This window comes from Physeter macrocephalus, chromosome 14, assembly GCF_002837175.3.
Source record: "Physeter macrocephalus isolate SW-GA chromosome 14, ASM283717v5, whole genome shotgun sequence".
Lineage (NCBI taxonomy): Eukaryota > Metazoa > Chordata > Mammalia > Artiodactyla > Physeteridae > Physeter > Physeter macrocephalus.
Window position 1 is genome coordinate 47,087,595 of NC_041227.1, and position 19,927 is coordinate 47,107,521.

Genomic DNA, 19,927 nt, shown 5'->3' on the forward strand with positions numbered 1-19,927 from the left:
AACACAGTACAAGTTTTTGAGTGGATGTATGTTTTAATTTTATTGGGTATATACTAAGGAATGGAATTGCTGGGTCATATGGGAACTCTATGTTTAACCTTTTGAGGAACTGCCAGGCTGTCTTCCACAGTAGCTGCACCATTTTACATTCCCAGCAGCAGTGTCTCAAGATACCAATTTCACCAACACTTGTCATTTTTCTTTTGGATTACAGCCATCCTAGTGGGTGTGATGTGTTCTCTTTCTGGTTTTGATTTGCGTTTCTCTGACGAGGAATGATGTTTGAGCATCTCTTCACGTACTTCCAGGCTACTTGTCTATATTCCTTGGGGAAATATCTATTCACGTCTTTTGCCCACTTCTCAGTTGGCTACTTGTCTTTTTCTTGTAGAGTTATGAGTTTAAAATATATATATTCTGGATACAATTCCCTCATCAGATATATGACTTGCAAATATTTTCTCACGGTTCGTGAGTGCTCTTTTAACTTTGTTGGTCTTGTCCTTTGAAGCACAAAATTTCGCAGCTCTATTCAGGCCAGTTAACTTCTTCTTTGGTCGCTCGTGCACTTGGTGTCGTATTTAAGAAACCTCTGCCTAGCCCCAGGTCACGAGGACTGACCCCCGTGTTTTCTCCTACGAGTTTTACAGGGTCAGCTCTTACATTTAGGTCCGTGATCCACTGAAGTAATTTTTTTTTTTACTTTTTTATTTTAGTATTTTATGTTTCTAAGAAAGAACTTTCTGCCCAAAGCAAGTGTTCCTTTTATAACGAAAAAAGCAACATTTAGAGAAAGAGTCCTCAAACCGTACGGCTAACCCAGCCGCACCCTCCCGCTAACGTTCCCGCTGGCTCTTCTCCCCACTCCAGAAATGGGCCTCGCCCCGCATGCGCACGAGCACAGCGCCAAGAGACGGCCTCGCGCCTGCGCACACGGCAGCCTGCGCCTGCGCAAACGCCTTCGGTCCGCGCTCTGCCATCTTATGCGCGTTTGCCCCGTGCTGTCGCGCGAGTCTCACGAGCGTCGCCTGCGCGTTTGGGGGCGCCTGGTTTGCGTCAGTGTCGCGCGGGAGACGTAGGCCTGCCTCCCCTCGCCCCCCGCCCCCAACCAGTCCTCAGAGCGCTCTGTCCCGCGTCCCTGGCCCGTCCTCCTGGGGGTCCCCACTTCCCCGGCCCGGCCCGGCCTTGGCCCCGGCCCGACCCCTCCCCAGGCCCCCGGCGGGATGGGGGACAACACCAGCCCCATCAGCGTGATTCTGGTGAGCTCGGGGAGCCGGGGCAATAAGCTGCTGTTCAGGTACCCCTTCCAGAGAAGCCAGGAGCACCCGGCGTCCCAGACAAGTAAGTGGGCGCCGGGCGGAGGGCCTGGCGCCGCCTCCCTCGCCGTTAGCGGACAAGTCGTTTCCTTTTTCCTTCTCCTTATCGTACGGGCGGTGCCTTCTCATGACAAGAGTGTTGGGGAAGGATAGAAAAGTAAAAAGAAGCAGGGAAAAAAAAATCGCTCATAGTTTTAGCATGCCAAAGCCACTCCTGCTAACGTTTCATCGGTGTCTCTGGCCTTTTAAAAGAGCTAAAGCACCGTATGAATGTATTCAGCTTGGATTAAGTACGAAATCCAGGTACATCGGAAGTTTTCTTTGACCGCTTCCCCCCAGTTCTGCTGCTCCTCCCTCGTTTGCAGGGATAACCGCTTACCATGTTCATAATTGTTCCTCCTGTACATAGACACCAAATATACCTCCACAGAAAAATAGTTTATTGCTTTGGGTTTTTTCCCCCTCTCACATAGATGTATTGTTCTCAGTCGCTCTTTTTTCCATTGGACCGTATGCCTTGGAGCATTTTCCAACCTAGTAAACAGATATCTCCCTTTTTGGTTGTACACAGCTGCCTGGTAAGAACATGCCCTTTCCCTATGGGTGGACGTGTAGGTTACTTGCAGTTTTTTAGTATCATGAATGTTCAATTTGTAATTTATGTGATTTTAAAAATTACTTTTTAAAAAAAAATAAATTTATTTATTTCATTTATTTTATTTTTGGCTGTGTTGGGTCTTCGTTGCTGCACGCCGGCTTTCTCCAGTCACGGCGAGCGGGGGCTGCTCTTCGTTGCGGTGCGCGGGCTTCTCATTGTGGTGGCTTCTCTTGTTGTGGAGCACGGTCTCTAGGCACGCGGGCTCAGTAGTTTTGGCTCGTGGGCTCTAGAGCGCAGGCTCAGTAGTTGCAGCGCGAGGGCTTAGTTGCTCCGTGGCATGTGGGATCTTCCTGGACCAGGGCTCAAACCCGTGTCCCCTGCAGTGGCGGGCAGATTCTTAACCACTGCGCCACCAGGGAGGCCCTAAAAATTACTTTCAAATTCCTAACTATGGTACAAAGTTTTAAAGGTACAAACGGATTTAGATTATGAAAAGAAATTTCTTTCATCCATCCCAGCCACCCATATCCCCTTATACGGTCAGGTGCTGTTACCATTTTCTTGTGCATCTTTCCGAAACCTGTGTAAATACAAGCATATACATGCATTGTTTTATTTTCTAAACACAAGTGAGCACACGATTCACACTGTTCTGCCCTGTTTTCATTTTCACTTTACATCTTGGATATAGATTCAGAATTATCAAAATCATGGGAGGAACTTGCTGTGATTTAGTCATCCAGTCTTCTGTTGATGGGCATTTAAGTTGTTTCCAATCTTTTGCTAATACAGTGTGAATGTCCTTTATGGATATATATTTTCATTCTGCAGAATATATGATCAGTTCACAGAAATGGGGTGTTTGTATCCAAGGGATAATCCGCTATGTTTTTTTGTTTTAATTTATTTTATTTTTGGCTGTATTGGGTCTTTTGTTGCTGCACGCGGGCTTTTCTCTAGCTGTGGTGAGCAGGGGTTACTTTTCGCTGCGGTGCATTGGCCTCTCATTGCGGTGGCTTCTCTTGTTGCGGAGCACGGGCTCTAGGCATGCCAGCTTCAGTAGTTGTGGCTCGTGGGCTCCAGAGCACAGGCTCAGTAGTTGTGGCGCACAGGCTTAGTTGCTCCGCGGCATGTGGGATCCTCCCGGACCAGGGCTCGAACCCGTGTCCCCTGCACTGGCAGCCGGATTCCCAACCACTGCGCCACCAGGGAAGCCCCTCTGCTATGTATTTTTAATAGATCAGATTTTTCTATGTTTGTTAATGAGATAGGTGAAAAATTGTATCTGATAGTAATTTTAATAGGCATTTGCCTTCCAGCTGAGAGTTATCATGTTTTCCTGTTTTCAAAGCCATTTGGATTTCCTTTTTAGTGAACCACCTATTCATAACCTTTGCCTAAGTTCCTCTTGGATTGCTTGATTTTTTTTTCTTTACAGATTTGAAGGAGTTTTTTAATATATTTAGGATAAAAATAGACCTTTTTGACAAAGCTGTACATATTTAGCCAGTTTGCCTCTGAGTTTTGATTTTTTTTTTTTTGTGGTACACGGGCCTCTCACCGTTGTGGCCTCTCCCGTTGTGGAGCACTGGCTCCGGACGCACAGGCTCAGTGGCCATGGCTCACGGGCCCATCCACTCCGCGGCATGTGGGTTCCCGGACAGGGGCACGAACCCGTGTCCCCTGCATCGGCAGGCGGACTCTCAACCACTGCGCCACCAGGGAAGCCCCTGAGTTTTGATTTTTATGGAGTCAAGTTTTCAGTCTGTTATTTCGTGTTTTCTGAGTTTTGTTACACATAGAAAGGCCTTCTGCTCTCCAAGATTATTAACAAAAGGAGTCTCTCGTGTTTTCCCGTGGAATGTTCATCTTCTTGTTTTTAAAATGTGTTTCTTTTGGTGTAAGGTGAAGGCTCCTCCCTGGAGCTGGTATTTTCTGGGCACTTGCTGAGAGTTGTGTCTGTGCCCCCATTTGCCTCCTGGAACCCTGTGGAGCAGGCGCTGTGATGGATGAGGAAGGATGTGGGAACATGCGGCCCACACACGGCTGGAGAGGGGTTGGCTCAGAGTCAGTATAATTTTCTCTTCCGTGTGGCTGCCTAGTCCCAGCATCATTTTATGGACTCATTCACGTTGCCCTCCTGATTAGTTTTGCTGCCTTCATGGCATACTAAATTCCCATGTTTATTTGAGTTTGTTTTCTGACTTTTCTTACCTCTCCCAATAATCTATCTATGTGTGGGTTCCACACAGATGAATTATTGTAACTTTATAGTGTGTTATACCATCAGGTAGGAGTAGTCATTTATCATCACCTTTCTTCTTCAGCATCATCCTGGTGTTTCTGCTTGTTTTCCTTGTAAACATTAGCAGTGACTGTGTTAGTCCCCACTCCCAAGCCATTGCTATTGTTTTGGGGGTCACATTAAACATGGTGATTAAATGGGGAGAACGGGATCTTTATGTTGAATCTTCTCATTCAGGAACATAGTCTGTCCTCTTTTCATTCTCGTCACCCTTATTAGCATTTCTGTTTTCTTCTTGGGCCTCTTGTACATGAAAAACTTGCCTGTGATAAATGTCCTTAAGTCTTTTTTTTTTTTTCTTTATTTTCTGGCTGCATTGGGTCTTGGTTGCTCCGTGCGGACTTTCTCTAGTTGCGGCGAGCGGGAGCTACTCTTCGTTGCGGTGCACGGGCTTCTCATTGCAGTGGCTTCTCTTGTTGCGGAGCACAGGCTCTAGGTGTGCGGGCTTCAGTAGTTGTGGCACACGGGCTCAGTAGTTGTGGCTCACGGGCTCTAGAGTGCAGGGTCAGTAGTTGTGGTGCACGGGCTTAGTTGCTCTGTGTCATGTGGGATCTTCCCTGAGCAGGGCTCGAACCCGTATCCTCTGCATTAGCAGGCGGATTCTTAACCACTGCGCCACCAGGGAAGTCCCTGTCCTTAAGTCTTTAAACATTATTTGGGTAAGATATCGTTGTTTTTGTATATGAAGGATATTGCTGTATGGACATTTAAAAATCTTTTCTTTTGCCTGTGCTTTTTCCAACCTAGTTGCCAGCATACACTGAGAGCGTTTGTGTGCGCATGCGTGCATATATATATATCCCTTTTCTTTTTAAACTTAACATAGTAGCAAGAGCATTTCCCATGTTATCACAATTTCTTGGAAACTATAATTTAAAACTTTTTTGTGTGTGTGGCTGCACCACATGACATGCAGGATCTTAGTTCCCCAACCAGGTATTGAACCCACGCCCCCTGCAGTGGAAGCCCGGAGTCTTAACCACTGGACCACCAGGGAAGTCCCAGTACCATGCTGTTTTGATTACTGTAGCTTTGTAGTATTGTCTGAAGTCTGAGAGGGTTATGCCTCCAGCTATGTTCTTTTTCCTCAGGATTGCTTTGGCAATTCTGGGTCTTTTATGGTTCCATATAAATTTTAGGATTATATGTTGTAGTTCTGTGAAAAATATCATGGGTAATTTGATAGAGATTGCATTAAATCTGTAGATTGCTTTGAGTAGTATGGCCATTTTAACAATATTAATTCTTCCAATCCAAGAGCAGAAGCCATCACTTTTAATGGTTCAACAACCTTCCTGTATGTGGATGGATCCTGTTTTCTTAGCTATTCTCCCCTCTTTGCCTTCACTCAGGTAAGCCTCGTAGCAGATATGCTGTCAACAGCACCAGAGAGCATGCCGAGGACCAGGACGGAGACTCCAGGTACGGGCTCTGCAGTCACTCCGTGGCGGGGCTGGTCCTCCCTTTGACCCAGATGTTTTCTCCCCTGAGGAACCCTGTGTTCTTTTTTCCACTTGGTGGGTGTTTCAGGCAGACAGAGGTGGGGATTGTGTTGCCAGTCTCTGGCTTTCTGCATAATTCGGTTTCATGGTCCTGCTGTGGGCTGTGTGGTTGGTAGGGCAGGTTGGAGAACAGATGAGGCCATGTCCCTGCAGGATGTTTATCTCCCATGAGAGGAACGTGCAGGACGGCAGATCGTGGTGCTGTCCTCAGACCCTAGTCGTCAAGCACGTGTCCATAGGTCAAATGTAGGTGCTTGGGTGCAGCACAGCCTGTCCAGGTGGTGAGGTGGCCTGAGAGCCAGGGCTGTTGTGATGCTTGCTTTTTAGGGCCCGGATGAAAGGCAGGTCCTGTTCCTTCCTGTGCATGCTACCCCCTCTTCTCTCTGGGAAGTGCTTTCTGGGTGGCAACCTTGAGAAATGACCACTTCTGCCTTCTTATGTTCATTTTAAAGCTTAATGAATTGTAACTCAGGCCCAGATGAAGGAAAAAAGATTGTAAATTGCCAGTCCTGAGTGAGGTAATGTCTGTGGGAAAGTAGCTGAGGTCCCCACGCTGGGCCCTCGCCATGCAGTGTGTTAGTATGGTTTCCCTCAGTTCTCTGACACGGCACCACGCCTGCCATAGTGCTGTATACTTCCAAGAGTGGTTTGTATCCCTTTGTGTAAGGATGTCAGGGGCCTCTGGCATGACCAGTGACTATCTCTGAGGGAAGTGGGTTCTGGAGGAGGGACCAGCGGTGGGGGGGTGCTGCTGGATATCCCGTGGGTCATCCTGCTTGACTTAGAGGCCTGTGGATGTCGTGTCCTTTAAAGATGGCAACAGGGAACAAACTCTTGTTTGTGAGGCACATAGAAAGCTTTTGCCCCTGCACACCCACTGAGTGCATTTTGTCTCCCACCTGTGTCATGGAGAGTTCAGAGCAGGGCTGGCCACCTGCCTGCTCCGTGACATGGGGCTCAGGCTGCTGAAGACTCAGAAAGAGCTCTTTTTTTTTTTTTTTTTTGGCGGTACGCGGGCCTCTCACTGTTGTGGCCTCTCCCGTTGTGGAGCACAGGCTCCTCGGGCTGCTGAAGACTCAGAAAGAGCTCTTTTTTTTTTTTTGGCGGTACGCGGACCTCCCTCTGCTGTGGCCTCTCCCGTTGTGGAGCACAGGCTCCGGACGCTCAGGCTCAGCGGCCATGGCTCACGGGCCCAGCCGCTCCGTGGCATGTGGGATCTTCCCAGACTGGGTCATGAACCCGTGTCCCATGCATCGGCAGGCGAACTCTCAACCACTGCGCCACCAGGGAAGCCCCAGAAAGAGCTCTTGGAACAGTCTGTGAGGAGGACCGGCAACACCTAATTGCTGCAGTTACTTTTCGGAGGCTTGTAATAAAATGACCATGAGGATGTGTTCTGGGGAATTCATTCTGTATTTAGCATAACGAAGAGAAGAAACCAGGGGAAGGGAATAAGACATCGTGGGTCTGCCAGGACCCCAGACATGCTTGTTCCCTAAGGAGAACAAACTGGTCTCTTTAAACGTTCATTAAACTGAAGAATGCCTCTCTTTGGTCATTTTAACACATTGTAACACCTGGTGATCCCACTCCCCACCCCACACCTTCAGAGGTGCAGGTCAGTACCCCCAGGGGCCCAGCTGCATTTTGTTGTACAGACCTGCCAAGCTCCTGCTCTTGCCCTGGCACCCAGGGGGCCCTGTCCCAGCTCAGACATCTTCCCGGAGCCACGCAGTGACGGTGCCTCACACCCATTCTCCATTTTCCTTGGTTGTCATTTTCAGAGGTGCTTTTTCTTCTTCAACCGGTGGAACGTTCCTGCTTGTTGGTTTGCCAGGTCAAAGGCACGTTAATAGGCCTGATGGGTCGCCTCTGCATGTGGTGATGTCCGGCCTCAGGTGGGGGAGGACGCAGAGCTGCGCTGCCCAGGGCTTTGCTCCCTGGCCCGGATGGCCGTTTAAAATGAGATGGACTGAAATTAAATAAAATTAGAAGCTGGGACTTCCCTGGCAGTCCAGTGGTTAGGACTCTGCACTCTCACTGCTGAGGACGTGGGTTCGATCCCTGGTTGGGGAACTAAGATCCCGCAAGCCATGCGGTGTGGCCAAAAAAGAAAGAAAGAAAGAAATTGAGTTCCTCAGTTGCACTGACCACATTTCAGGTGCTCAGTGGCTACACATGACCAGCTGCCACTGTGTTGGAAGGCGCAGGTTTAGTGTCTTTCCATCATGTAGAAAGCTCTGTTGGCTGCACTGCCTTAGAGCACGGGATAGTTTTATAAGATGAATCATCATGATGATGTGTTTCAGGGTACAGGAATTGACCACAATTTTTTAAACCCTTTTCTAGAATTCACTAGGGAGAGAAGAAAATGGATATTGTCTGTTTTCTCTACGGCCTGAAGGTCAAGCTTAGAAAAGGTGTGGTCTTCTTGTTAGGGAGGTCAGCTCTGCAGGTGGCCACAGGACCTCAGGAATTGGGGCTGAGATACTCATCAGCGCTCTGCGGTTTTCGTGAGGCTTCCACCTGTGGGACCTCATTTGATCTTGTTGAGACGGTTTGGTCAGAAGATTGAACACTTGTGTCTAGGCGTCTATCTAGTGCGTGTGGTGCTGGGCTCTGACCGGGGTCCTCTGGCCTTGCTCTTGCTTCTGGGAACTGACTCATTCTTGCCCGGCCTGGGTTCACACGTAAGGATCGGAGCGTTGGTGGAAAGACTGTGCAGTACGTCTTCCACGTGGGGAGTGTCTGTTCTTGCTTGTGTGGCAAAGTGGCCTAGCCTTGACCTCAGTAGTTAATGTAAGTGGTGGTACTTCTGCCAGACCTTAGCACTGTGTTGATTACGACCTCGTAACTCTTCATGATTTTTAGAGTTGGTGTGTTCTTGTTTGGTCTCGATGGTCCTGTTCCCGTCTCAGTGAGCCGTGTCCTCCAGGCGATGGGCAGTTGGCTGCAGGGTCAGGCCAAGGCTTCTCCACCATCCTTCTGTCTCAGTTCCTGCCGCCTTCTCCTGTGGTTGTGCTGGACTCCTGATTTCCCTCAGTGTTGGAGAAGGACTGACGGGCACACAGACTCACTACCCTGTGCCCCATGAGTGCCCAGGCTTTCCACAGCCCCTGCCCTTTCTCCCCCTGGACTTAGTTAGCTGGTTCTCTGTACCTGAGTGCCAAGACAGGGTTGGCTGGCACCAGGGACTTCTGGGACTAGGCATGCACACAAATGCCCCCTCCTCCAGGCAGACACCGTGCCCTGGGAGGGTGGATGGCAAACAGGAGCAGGGTTGCTTGTCTCACCCGCCTGCTGCCCCCCAGAGAGACCCTTGATCATTGCTCCTTGCCTTCATTTATTAGAGGGGCTTAGTGGGGGTCTCTACCAAGGGCTGAGTGTTCCATGTGATGCTTGGGCTTGGATGCTGTTGTGTGTGCCCATTAGAGGCAAAAATGTTCCCATGGGGTTTATATGACACTTCTCTGGGAGGCAAGGATACAGTGGGGCCCTCCCATCCCCGACAGGGCGTACCCCCTGGGTGTTGGAGGTGCACAGAGCATCTGGGAGCCTCCGGAACGGGAAGGGGCAGAGTCGAGCTCTCTTCTGTGCTGTCCCTTCTTTTTTTGGCCAGGTCAGAGAATAAGCCCTGTTCCCAAGTGTCTCAGCAGGAATGGAAGGTCTTGGTTTGTCTTCCAGCTGGGCTGATTCATCTTTCTAAATGTGTTTTCTTTCTTAATCTCTAAATTATTACAGGAATGTTAGTTAGTTTGTTTTTTTTGCAGTATGCAGGCCTCTCACTGTTGTTACCTCTCCCGTTGCGGAGCACAGGCTCCGGACGCGCAGGCTCAGTGGCCATGGCTCACGGGCCTAGCCGCTCCGTGGCATGTGGGATCCTCCCAGACCGGGGCATGAACCCATGTCCCTTGCATCGGCAGGTGGACTCTCAACCACTGCGTCACCAGGGAAGCCCAGGAATGTTAGTTTTTGTAGCGGCGATTTTATTGTGTTACAATATATTTACCAGGCCTTTCACCATCAAAACAAGAGAAAAGTATTTTTCTAAATTTTGGAAACAACAAACAAATATTGAGGGAATTCCCTGGCGGTCCAGTGGTTAGGACTTGGTGCTTTCACTGCCAGGGCCCAGGCTCAATCCCTGGTCAGGGAACTAAGATCCCTCAAGGCACGTGGCGCGGCCAAAACAAACAAACATTGACACTTGTTCTTGTTTCAATTTGCTATTTATGGCAGTTATATCATGATGGACATAACTCTGTCTTTGTGCATGTTATGTCAGCAGATGCTATATAAAGTATAAAGCCACTCAAGTGTTTTTTCTGTCATCAGTGTGTAATATTAAGCTCTGGTGAGTGGATTCCTCTGTGGGCCAGACTTGCTCAGACAAGCAGAGTGGCCAAACAGCAGAGGGACCTTCCAGAGTGGCCACTTAGGGCAGTGTGGCTTTTAACTTGAGCAGCACCTGGCTTTCTGGTTGGCTGCCTTTGGAGACCCTGGCCTCTCTGGGCCTAAGTGGGGAAAGTGCTTTCTGTTTGGCCTTTGGATTTGGACATTTATAGTCGTGAACTAGGCCACCACTTCTTGCCTCTGAATCTCAGGCCCCATCCCACAGTCCGGCTAACTTAGGTTCCTGGAATGGTGGCTGAGGGCCAGGGCTCAGGCCCATCTGAGGCTCTTCGTGGCAGAGCAGAGGTTTTTGGTGGAGATTTTTGGATATCACGGTAAAAAATGAAGTCTCTGGGGTGGCGGGAGGTTGTATTTCTATCTGTTATTGGTGTGTCCTGAGTCAGTGGGTGGCAGAGTAGAGGGAGGTGTTTGTTCAGATAGGGCCGGTAGTGTTGGCACTGGGTCAGGCGCTAGGGCAGCAATGTTTGTTAGGTTCCACCACCCTGGGCCCTCCGTCACCCTAACTGGGTCCCCAGACGCGGCTTCCAGGGCAGAGTGAGCCATTGGGGGCTTTTGAAGAAAGCATGTAACAATTCTGGTCTAAGACACTGGAATCTTCCATCTCTGGTTTAATCACTCCAGAGAGCAGTATTCCAGGGAGGAGACACCCACAGGGGAGGCCAAGGGCTCTGGCTGTGGGGGCCACATGTCCCAGAATGTCTTTGATGGTATTGGCGTCAGAAGGTCTGACCGCAGCCCAGACTGTGCAAGTGAAATGGCAGCCCATTCTGACAGACCCTCTGCATCTGGTTTGTTTGGGGGCCACAGGGCGACTTAGGACGCCTAGAAGACCACGTCAGTCCTAGAGGAAGGCTGGACACCAGCGTGACCCCCGCCCAGGCTCCCCACCCATTGGTGGGGAGAGGCTTGGGACGTCCCTTGCTTTGTCTTGCTCGGTGCTAGTTGAGCATAGCCAGGCCCTTGCTGCAGGTGGCTCCGAGTCACTCCTGCATCGGTTGGTGAGCCCTGCAGTGTGCGAGGAGCCGGGAGCGAGTGGCCCCTCTCCTAGATCTGTTTATCCCGGAGGTGTTTGCTGTTTTGGAGTTGCAGCAGTGTGCAGCACCCTTCCCTTCTCTGAAGGCGAGAGTTCTGGTGTGAAGTGCTTCCCTCCCCCCAGAGCAAGGGTCTCCTGGAGAGAAGTATCTGGTGTGGTGCCTGTTCACCACAGCTCCTCGGGAAAGCCCAGGACTCAACGCTGAGTGTTTGTCCTCGATGGGCTCTTTAGGACAGAATGCGGCCCCAGGGAGGCTGGAGCCCCTCCCAGCACAGCCTGTCCTCCAACCTGCGTGATGGAGATGCTTTCCCCAGGTGGAGAAGTGAGCACAGGACTTGTCTGCCTTCTGGCTCCAGGTTAGACTCAGTGCATCCGAGTTTCCAGAGTGGAGGCCCGGAGCCTGGGCTCTGAGATAAGAGTCTGCACTGTCTTCTCCTCCCTGCAGTGACTCTCCCTTATCTGATCCCCACCCCCCTCCGGGCAGGAAGGAGACCTAAAGGTGCAGAAGAGCCTGGAAAAGGGGCAGTTTTACAGGGATCATATCCAAATCTGCTCTTACCTGCACCCAGTCATTCCTCCTCCATGGTGTCCAGCCCTGTCCATCCCTCCGTCCATGTCAGTCAGTCAGTGGGTCTGCACATCTAGTGTGTCTGGGACCTTTCTTACCTAATAAAAACTGGAAGGTTTAAGTGTTGAGGGTAAGGGAAGGGCCAGGCAGCCCAGCTGTGAGGAGAGTGATCAATACGCTCCAATTTGTGCTTCCCCTTGGCCTTCGCACAGCACTGAGGGTTGGGGGTCCCGGGGGCTGAGGGGAGCAGCCCAGCACACCTGGGCCGGTGTGGGAGGCCCCCAGGAGCCACGCAGGCTCCTGCAGCTTCCTCCTCTCCGGGCAGGTGCCTTGCTCCTCCTGCCTTCCCAGGTGGGCGGGGGCCAGGGTGGCAGCACGCACCTTCCTCCTGTAGTGCTGGTGACTTTGCGACCCTAGTCTTGGGGATTGCTTCAGAAGGGAGACTGTCGAGGGACTTCCCTGGTGGCTCAGTCGTTGAGAATCTGCCTGCCAATGCGGGGGACATGGGTTTGGTCCCTGGTCTGGGAAGATCCCACATGCCGCGGAGCAACTAAGCCCGTGAACCACAACTACTGAGCTTGTGCTCTAGGGCCCGCGTGCCACAACTACTGAGCCTGCGTGCTGCGACTACTGAAGGCCGCGCACCTAGGGCCAGTGCTCCGCAACAGGAGAGGCCACCGCAATGAGAAACCCACGCACTGCAACGAGGAGCGGCCCCCGCTCGCCACAACTAGAGAAAGCCCACGCACAGCAACGAAGACCCAATGCAGCCAAAAATAAATTTAAAAATAGGGACTTCCCGGTGGTCCAGTGGCTAAGACTTCGCCTTCCAATGCAGGGGTTGCGGGTTCGATCCCTGGTTGGGGAGCTAAGATCCCACATGCCTTGGGGCCAAAAAACCAAAACCATAAGTAATATTTTAACAAATTCAATAAAGACTTTAAAGATGGTCCACATCAAAAAATAGCTAAATAAGAAATAAAGGAAAAATCTCCAATGTCCAAAAAAAAGAAGGGAGACTGTCAGAAGCTTCCAGGTCAGCGGTGGGGGCAGAGCCACCCTGCGCGCAGCTGACCCCTGCCCCTGGGGCAGCAGGCCTGGTGCTGTGGCACTTGGTTAACTTTTTTCCACTCTACCTTTTTTTAATTTTAAGGTTTTCAGATGTCATTCTGGCAACAATTTTGGCAACCAAGTCTGAAATGTGTGGGCAGAAGTTTGAACTGAAGATCGATAACGTGCGTTTTGTTGGGCACCCGACGCTGCTGCAGCACGCACTGGGCCAGGTACGCCCTCCCTGGGCTGACGCAGCCTGTAGAAGGCAGCCCCGTGCAGCAGATCCCATCAGGTGCTTGCCTAGCTGCACCTCCTCCTGGGCCCTGAGGGTCTGGCAGAGAAGGACACAGGCGTCCTTGCCCTGGTGTCTCAGCCCCTGCCCTTAGCTTTTGCTGTTTGCATCCAGCCTTTCTCCTGACTGTGGCCTTCTACTTTGTAGATATGATGCCGGTTTCTGGGGGGAGGCCAAGAGAACGAGTTCAGCAGCGTTTGTCAGATTCTTGAACTTTATATAAAGTAGTACAAGCATTTCTTCTTACTTATTAAGTGATATTATAGCCAATATTGTTATTAATTTAGCTCTTACTGTTGTGCCACACCCTCTCTATGCGTTCTCTGATGGGGCCTGAATGCACTGTTGTTACTCAAGGGAATTTGCACACCAGAAGCTGCCAGTCAGTCCTTTGCACACAGCGTCACTTAGATTCTGAAGGGTTTTGATGTGACAGCACAAGATTTAGCTCCACTTACACAATCCAGAAGTCCTGTGAGGGTCTGGGATGTGGTCCTTAGAGCTTCTCCATGACTAAGCCCACAGGAGGAGCTTCTGAGACATGGAGGCACCAGCGCAGGGGCCATGGCTGAGTACACGGCTGTGGTGGCACCTATGCTGCTCAGACAGGCTCAGCCCCACTGATGGCCTGTGGGTGACAGAGGGGAGCTTTGGCAGCCTGCTGGCAGTCCCTGCCTGGAGACCCGGAGGGACAGGGATAGTGACAGGCCTGATTGAGATGGCCCAGGGACTCCTCTGCCCTCTGGTGGCAACACTTGTAGGCAGCTTGGTGTTTGGGCCCTGGGCTGGCTGGGTGCCCCAGTGGCAGCCCTGTCTCTCCTGGGTGGGAGCATTGTCCTGAGTACTTGTCCTGCCTGGGATGACTCAAGTGGGCACGGGGGTTGGCGTGGGGAAGGGAGGATCTGGGCAGGGAGCACTCCATCCACTTGAGCACCTCTCCACCTTTTCTCCTCTGGGCACCTCAGCTCACTCGAGGTGACTGGGGCAGTCTCGTCACTTTGGGTCACAGCACCTTCCTGCTCCTTTCCGCACTGAGACTGTCTGTCCATGCAGCCAGCACTTGCCTGTGCAAAGGCACTGGTCGCTTATCAGAGACCTAGGACTCTGTTTTTCTCTGGTTCTGCTGTATTCTGGAATACTTTCCCTGCCTGAAGTAATAGCTCTAAGTGCTTTTCTTGGGAGGTGGTGGCTCTCATTCACTAGAACTGTGCCTCTTTCACAGGTCTCCAAAACAGATCCATCCCCGAAGAGGGAGGCTCCCACCATGATTCTTTTTAATGTGGTATTTGCACTGAGGGTGAGTGTATAAATGGCTGAAGAACAGATCAGGGAGGCAGGGTGGGGAGGAGGGGTGGGGAGGGCGGTGGGGAGGGGGTGGGAGGGCAGAGCTCATTTCTGGTGACCGTGTTGTTGACTTAGAGCTCAGACCACTGTGGGCATGGCACTGGCCCTCCTGGGGTGCTGGAAGAGTCTAACTTCATTGTTTCCCTCTTTTTTTTTTTTTAAGTAAAATATACATAACGTCAAATTTACCATTTTAAAGAGACATTTTGGTGGCCTCTGGTAGCAGTGTTGTGTAACCATCACCACTATCCAGTTTTCGTTGCCCCAAAAGGACACCAGTTATTCCTCATTCTCTCCCCTCCCCCAGCCCCCAGAAACAACCAGTGTGTTTTATCTCTCTGTGGATTTACCTGTTCTGCATGTTTCATATAAAAGGGATCCTACAATATGTGACCTTTGGTGTCTGACTTCTTTCACTTAACATAATGATTTTGAGATTCATCCATTTTTTTATAATCTTTTTTTTTTAATGAAGTGTGGTTGATTTACAATGTTTCAGGTGTACAGCAAAGTGATTCAGTTAGGTATATATATGAACTATCTTCAGTATCTTGTAAAATCTGTAATGGAAAAGAATCTGAAAAAGGATATACATGTATATTTATAGATACATACATATCTACTGCTATACAGTAGGGATATATAGCAGGTCCTTGTGGGTTTTTAAAAATTATTTTTAGTTTTTTTAAAAAATAATATTTTAGTTGAATCATCCATGTTATAATGTATATCAGTACTTTATTCCTTTTTGTGGCTCAATCATATTCCATTGTACGGTAGACCATACTTTATCTGTTTATCTACTGGTGAACTTTTGGGTTGTTTCTACCTTTTGGCTATAAGAACAATGCTGTTAAGGACATTTGTGTACAAGTTTTGTGTAGGCAGGTTTTCCTCTCCCTTGGGGTCGATAGCTAGGAGTGGAGTTGCTGGGTCACGTGGTGACTCTATGTTTAACCTTTTGAGGAGCTGCCAGGCTGTTTTCCACAGCAGCTGCACCATTTTACATCCCCACCAGCCATGTACAAGGGTTCCAATTTCTCTACATCCTTGCCAACACTTGTTATTTTCTGTTGTTTTATAATTAAGCATAATTATTTCTTACGGCAGTTCCCAGCACTGTCTGAAGTTGTGTTTTCACTAGTTACAGGGAATTTCTTTCCAATAAAGCTGTCAAAATACAAGGGATCTAAATAGATATAAAAAGCACCCCTGGGTAAGGACTGGCTGGTATCACGAAGGGACTTTGAAATTTAGGAAATGTATGTATTCCATACTGTTAAATAACGGCATTCCTCAGAAATATCCCACTATCAGTTTTCACCAAAGAATCCAGTAGTTCTTTCCGGCTGGGCACATGTGAACTGCATGACGGCTTTTGTACAGAAGTGTCAGTGAGAAAGTGGCTAGATCTTGGTGACAAGGAGCAGTGTGCTCTGTACCCTTTGCTGTGGCAGGGGTGAGCCTGAGCAGGAGGGAACCTGTCATATCAGGTGCCTTAGTCTCAGAGAGTTTTTCCCACTGAGGCTTTTCTGTTGTGGAGACCACAGGTCTCACTGAAGAGTTCAGAATCAAAATAATGCTAGAGAAAAGCTCCTAAATGGAGCTTTCTCCTTTCTGAAGGGAGCTTAATTCTTAAAACTGGCCCACCTTGTTGATAAATAAAGAGCTGCAAGTTAAAACAAAGTCAACTCTTGCTGGTGGCTGTCCCTGGGGCTTGAGGTTCCGAGAGGAGACTCTTACTTTCTGCTTCGTGCACTTTCATAGTGTTTGCATTTTCACAGTGTCCCTTTATTACTTATATCATTACGTAATACAGACATCCACAAAGAGAACTCAAGTTAAAGACAGACAAACCAAAACCATGACCAGTGCTGTCCCCCCGTCAGCACTGATAGCCCTTGTGGGGTGGGCCATGAGAAGCAACCTCGGCCCCACCCTGGATGTTGCTGGCAAGCCCTCATCTCTGGGGAGTAGGGTGTGATAGCGGAGTGTATGACACCCATGGACACGGCAGTCAAGAAAACAGGCAGATTTTAAAGTTGTATGAAGATTTTTATAATAAGTAGGCTGGAAATAATCCTGGTATCCAGCAGTTGGGGAATGATTAGACAGGGTGGTGGTTTTACACACTGGAACGTCCTGTGGCCACTGAAGATGAGAAATGGGGGCGAGGCCAGAGCCTGGAGCGGGTGGGTGGCTGGCTCACTGCCAGGTTAAAGCAGTGGGAACAGGGCAGTATAGGATTTCAGAGCACAGAGGCCGTGAGGTGAACAGTGGGAGGAATTTAAAATAGCGTAAAGGGTGGGCCAGTTTTTTTCTTCTTTTCTGTAGTCATTTAAAAATGTGCACATTAAAAAGAAATGTGCACCCTTTTTACTTTGAAAAGTTTTAAACAAACCCTGAGCTAGTGACAATAGATTGATGGTCCTTGCACACCTGTCTCTGAGATCCCACAGCTGCTACCTTGCACCCTGGCTCCATCTGCCCCCAACCCCATCGCTCAGGTATTTCAAGACAAGTCTCAGACCTCATGTCTGCTCACCCGCACATACTTCAGAAGGCGTCTCTGGAAAAGGGGGGACAGCTATTTTATATCATACCTGACAGAACTCACCGTAAGTTGGTATCAACTAGTACCTGGTCCATGGAAACGTGCCCTAGTTGCCACAGCGTTTTTTCCCGTTGACCTGTCTGAATCGGGGTGAAAACCAGAAGCCAGCCCACACAAGCTTGGGGGTTGTGTCTCCAGGTCTCTGACTCTCCCCTCCTTTGTCCCGTGAAGGGTTCACGGTCGGACCCATCTCAGTGTGCAGTCAGGCTTGCTCCATGTCCGTGTGTTTTCCACAAGCTGAACGTTAGCTCTGAAGGCCTGACTGGATTTGGGTACAAGTTTCAGGGTGAGAAAGTCTCGCAGGCAAATCCCTACACTTCATTGTTGCTTCACGTCGCGTGCGGGGAGAGTGGGTGTTTCTCAGAGCTCCATTCAGGGCTGGCATGTCCTGGGTGGTCGCTTTCTCACTGTGGCCCCACGCAGCCCAGGCACCCTGAGCCGAGCCTGGCCTGTGCAGCCAGTTGGGACACCCAGGCACGCTCCATCCTCGCTCATCCCGGAGTGTGAGCGAGCAGCCCCGGACGCCTGACTTGCGACACCGTTGTGCCCCAGCCAGTAGGAGCATGATGGAGGGTCAGGCTCTCAGGTGTGACTGGGCTACTTCTTCAAGGGAGTAACCATGCAGGTCATGCTCCTCTCTCTGCTTTGCTGCGGGGAGGAATTTTGCACAGATTTCTCTAAAATCTAAAGTAGAACATTTTGTTTTGAGGCAGTTGTGTACACCCTATACCCCAGACCCTCCGTTCCGTGACCTTGCGGGGACACTTGAGGGGCTGTCCTGGGCATGGGGCAGGGCTGCTGCCCGTAGGTGGGCCTGGTGTGGAGTCAGCCCTCAGCCCTGTCCCCACACAGGTGTGCTGCCTGGGGTGTGTTCTGTTTGCGAGCATGGGTCTGCTAGGAGCTCAAAGTGTCTCCAGCTCCAGGTGGTGAAGGGGTTTACTGAGTCAGGTCAGGGTCTGGCCCAGGAGCCTGGCTGTGGATACTCACCGCAGGGCCCTGCCTGTAGATAACCGGGAGCAGGGCAACCAGAGGTTCTAATCGTGGGCACCACTCCTCTCCCTCATCCCACCTCCACCCGTGGAATGACTCAGCTGTTCTGGCGGCCTCCTGCAGCGCTGAGTCACGGTGGGCTGGTTATCTGCTCCGTGGACCATCTTCACAGACCCCACAGCTGCCTGCCCCACCCTTGGCCTGGGTGGATGCGCCCGCCTGGCCTGGCTGTGGCCCCTGATAGGTCCCAGAGTGAGCACGGGCGTGGAGGGAAGGGGGTGGCCTGGCGCCTCCTGGCTTCTCTGTTAGCCAGGGTCTCAGGAAGGGCTGCTTACCCTGAGGACAGGTCTTCCCTGAGCAGTGGGCCTGGTGCTTCTGTTTCTCACACTGTGTCCTCGTTGTAACATGGACCGTGTGGCCAAATTCTCACACAGCCGGTCCTGTCCACTAGCACTCAGCGGCACATTGGTGACCGCAGACACTGCCAGGGGTTCTGCTCTGTTCTGAGCACTTGACATGTTGACTGATTGCTGAGAGAGGGGCCACTGTTCTCCTTCCTCAGATGGGAGCCTGTGACCCGGGGTTGCACAGCAGGTGGCTGATGGGATCTGTGCCTTCCATTGCGCCACTGGGCTGCCCCTGTCATGCCCAGAGTGGATGCCTGAACATCCTCTGCCTTCCTGCATGGCCCTGGCCTGGGACCCTGAGCATGCGCACCTCTCTCTGCTTGTTAGAAATGCCTGTGTCCCCCCTCCCTCCCCACCAGGGACCCCCCACGGAGCCATCTGTGCTCCGTCCAGGCGGCCGTTCCATGCTCACGTTGCTGGAAAACAGGCCCTAGAGGGGACCCGGGACTGGGGACAGTGGTGGCACCCAGAGAGGGACTCTGAGTGTTGCTGCGTGTCCTCCCCGAGTGCGTGTGCTACGATCGAGTTGGCTGTGGCCTCTCTCCTGCAGGCCAACGCTGACCCATCGGTGATAAACTGTCTGCACAACCTCTCCCGCCGCATCGCCACCGTGCTGCAGCACGAGGAGCGCCGCTGCCAGTACCTCACGCGGGAGGCCAAGCTGATCCTGGCGCTGCAGGACGAGGTGTCTGCCATGGCCGACGGTGAGGGCGGCGGGCGGCCTCTCTGGGCAGGGACCTCATTGGGTCAGCCGATGTGGAAACTAATGGTCTGTATGGGGGGCTGAGCATGCCCTGGGTGCACAGGAAGACCCCCAAGGGACACAGCTAGACCCAGATTCGTGAACTGATGTTCCGGGAGTGGCTTCCCAGCCCAAAACGTTCCCTTCCCCCCAGACCCCTGCACGGTGGCTCTTCCTGCAGGTCAGGCACCGCCTGCCCCGCCCTCGTCTCGCTGGACAGTCCCCTGAAGCAGGGGGCATATAGAGGGGCAGCAGGAAGATTGAGCTGGCTGGGGGGTGGGCAGTTCTTTCCTTTCACCTAAATTGAAGGGGGACCCAACTGAGTTATCAGCTGACCAGTTATTAAAAGTAATGTCTGCTGATAGATCCCCATGAGGCTTTGGTGTACTGTCAACATTTCAGAGCAGAGAGATGCCCACCTGTCACAGACTGTTCACCTCCGTCTTCCCGGGTCAGCACCTCCATAACAGAAGAGAAAACTAGGAACAGATTTGTCAGTGAACCTGGGCTAATTTTAGCAATAAGTAGAAGTGTACATGAACTGTGTCACTCGGGTGCATTTTTTTCAGTAAAAATTAGCTTTTGATGTTTGACAGTTAGTTGTCAAAATGTGTAATATATTTGTTTTGCCCAGTTATGTACTAGCTAATAACAATACAGAAGTTTTTTTTTTTTTTTTTTTTTTTTTTTTTTTGTGGTATGCGGGCCTCCCTCTGCTGCGGCCTCTCCCGTTGCGGAGCACAGGCTCCG

The 19,927-nt window shown here is 50.8% G+C and overlaps 1 protein-coding gene across 4 annotated transcripts in view; it reads left to right on the forward strand.

Moving 5' to 3' along the window:
- The first annotated feature begins 975 nt into the window (after positions 1-975).
- LOC114483892 (GATOR complex protein NPRL3-like) overlaps positions 976-19,927 on the forward strand; it is a 21,754-nt gene continuing 2,802 nt past the window's right edge. For 2 of the 4 annotated variants that reach the window (XM_055090671.1, XM_028499787.2), the window contains exons 1-5: positions 976-1,341; positions 5,572-5,641; positions 12,889-13,018; positions 14,303-14,377; positions 18,986-19,139. In XM_055090671.1, coding sequence (XP_054946646.1) covers positions 1,224-1,341; positions 5,572-5,641; positions 12,889-13,018; positions 14,303-14,377; positions 18,986-19,139 — 547 coding nt within the window. In that variant the 5' untranslated portion in view covers positions 976-1,223. The remainder of the gene's footprint in view (positions 1,342-5,571; positions 5,642-12,888; positions 13,019-14,302; positions 14,378-18,985; positions 19,140-19,927) is intronic. The other 2 variants (XM_055090673.1, XM_055090672.1) reach the window with 1 other exon arrangement.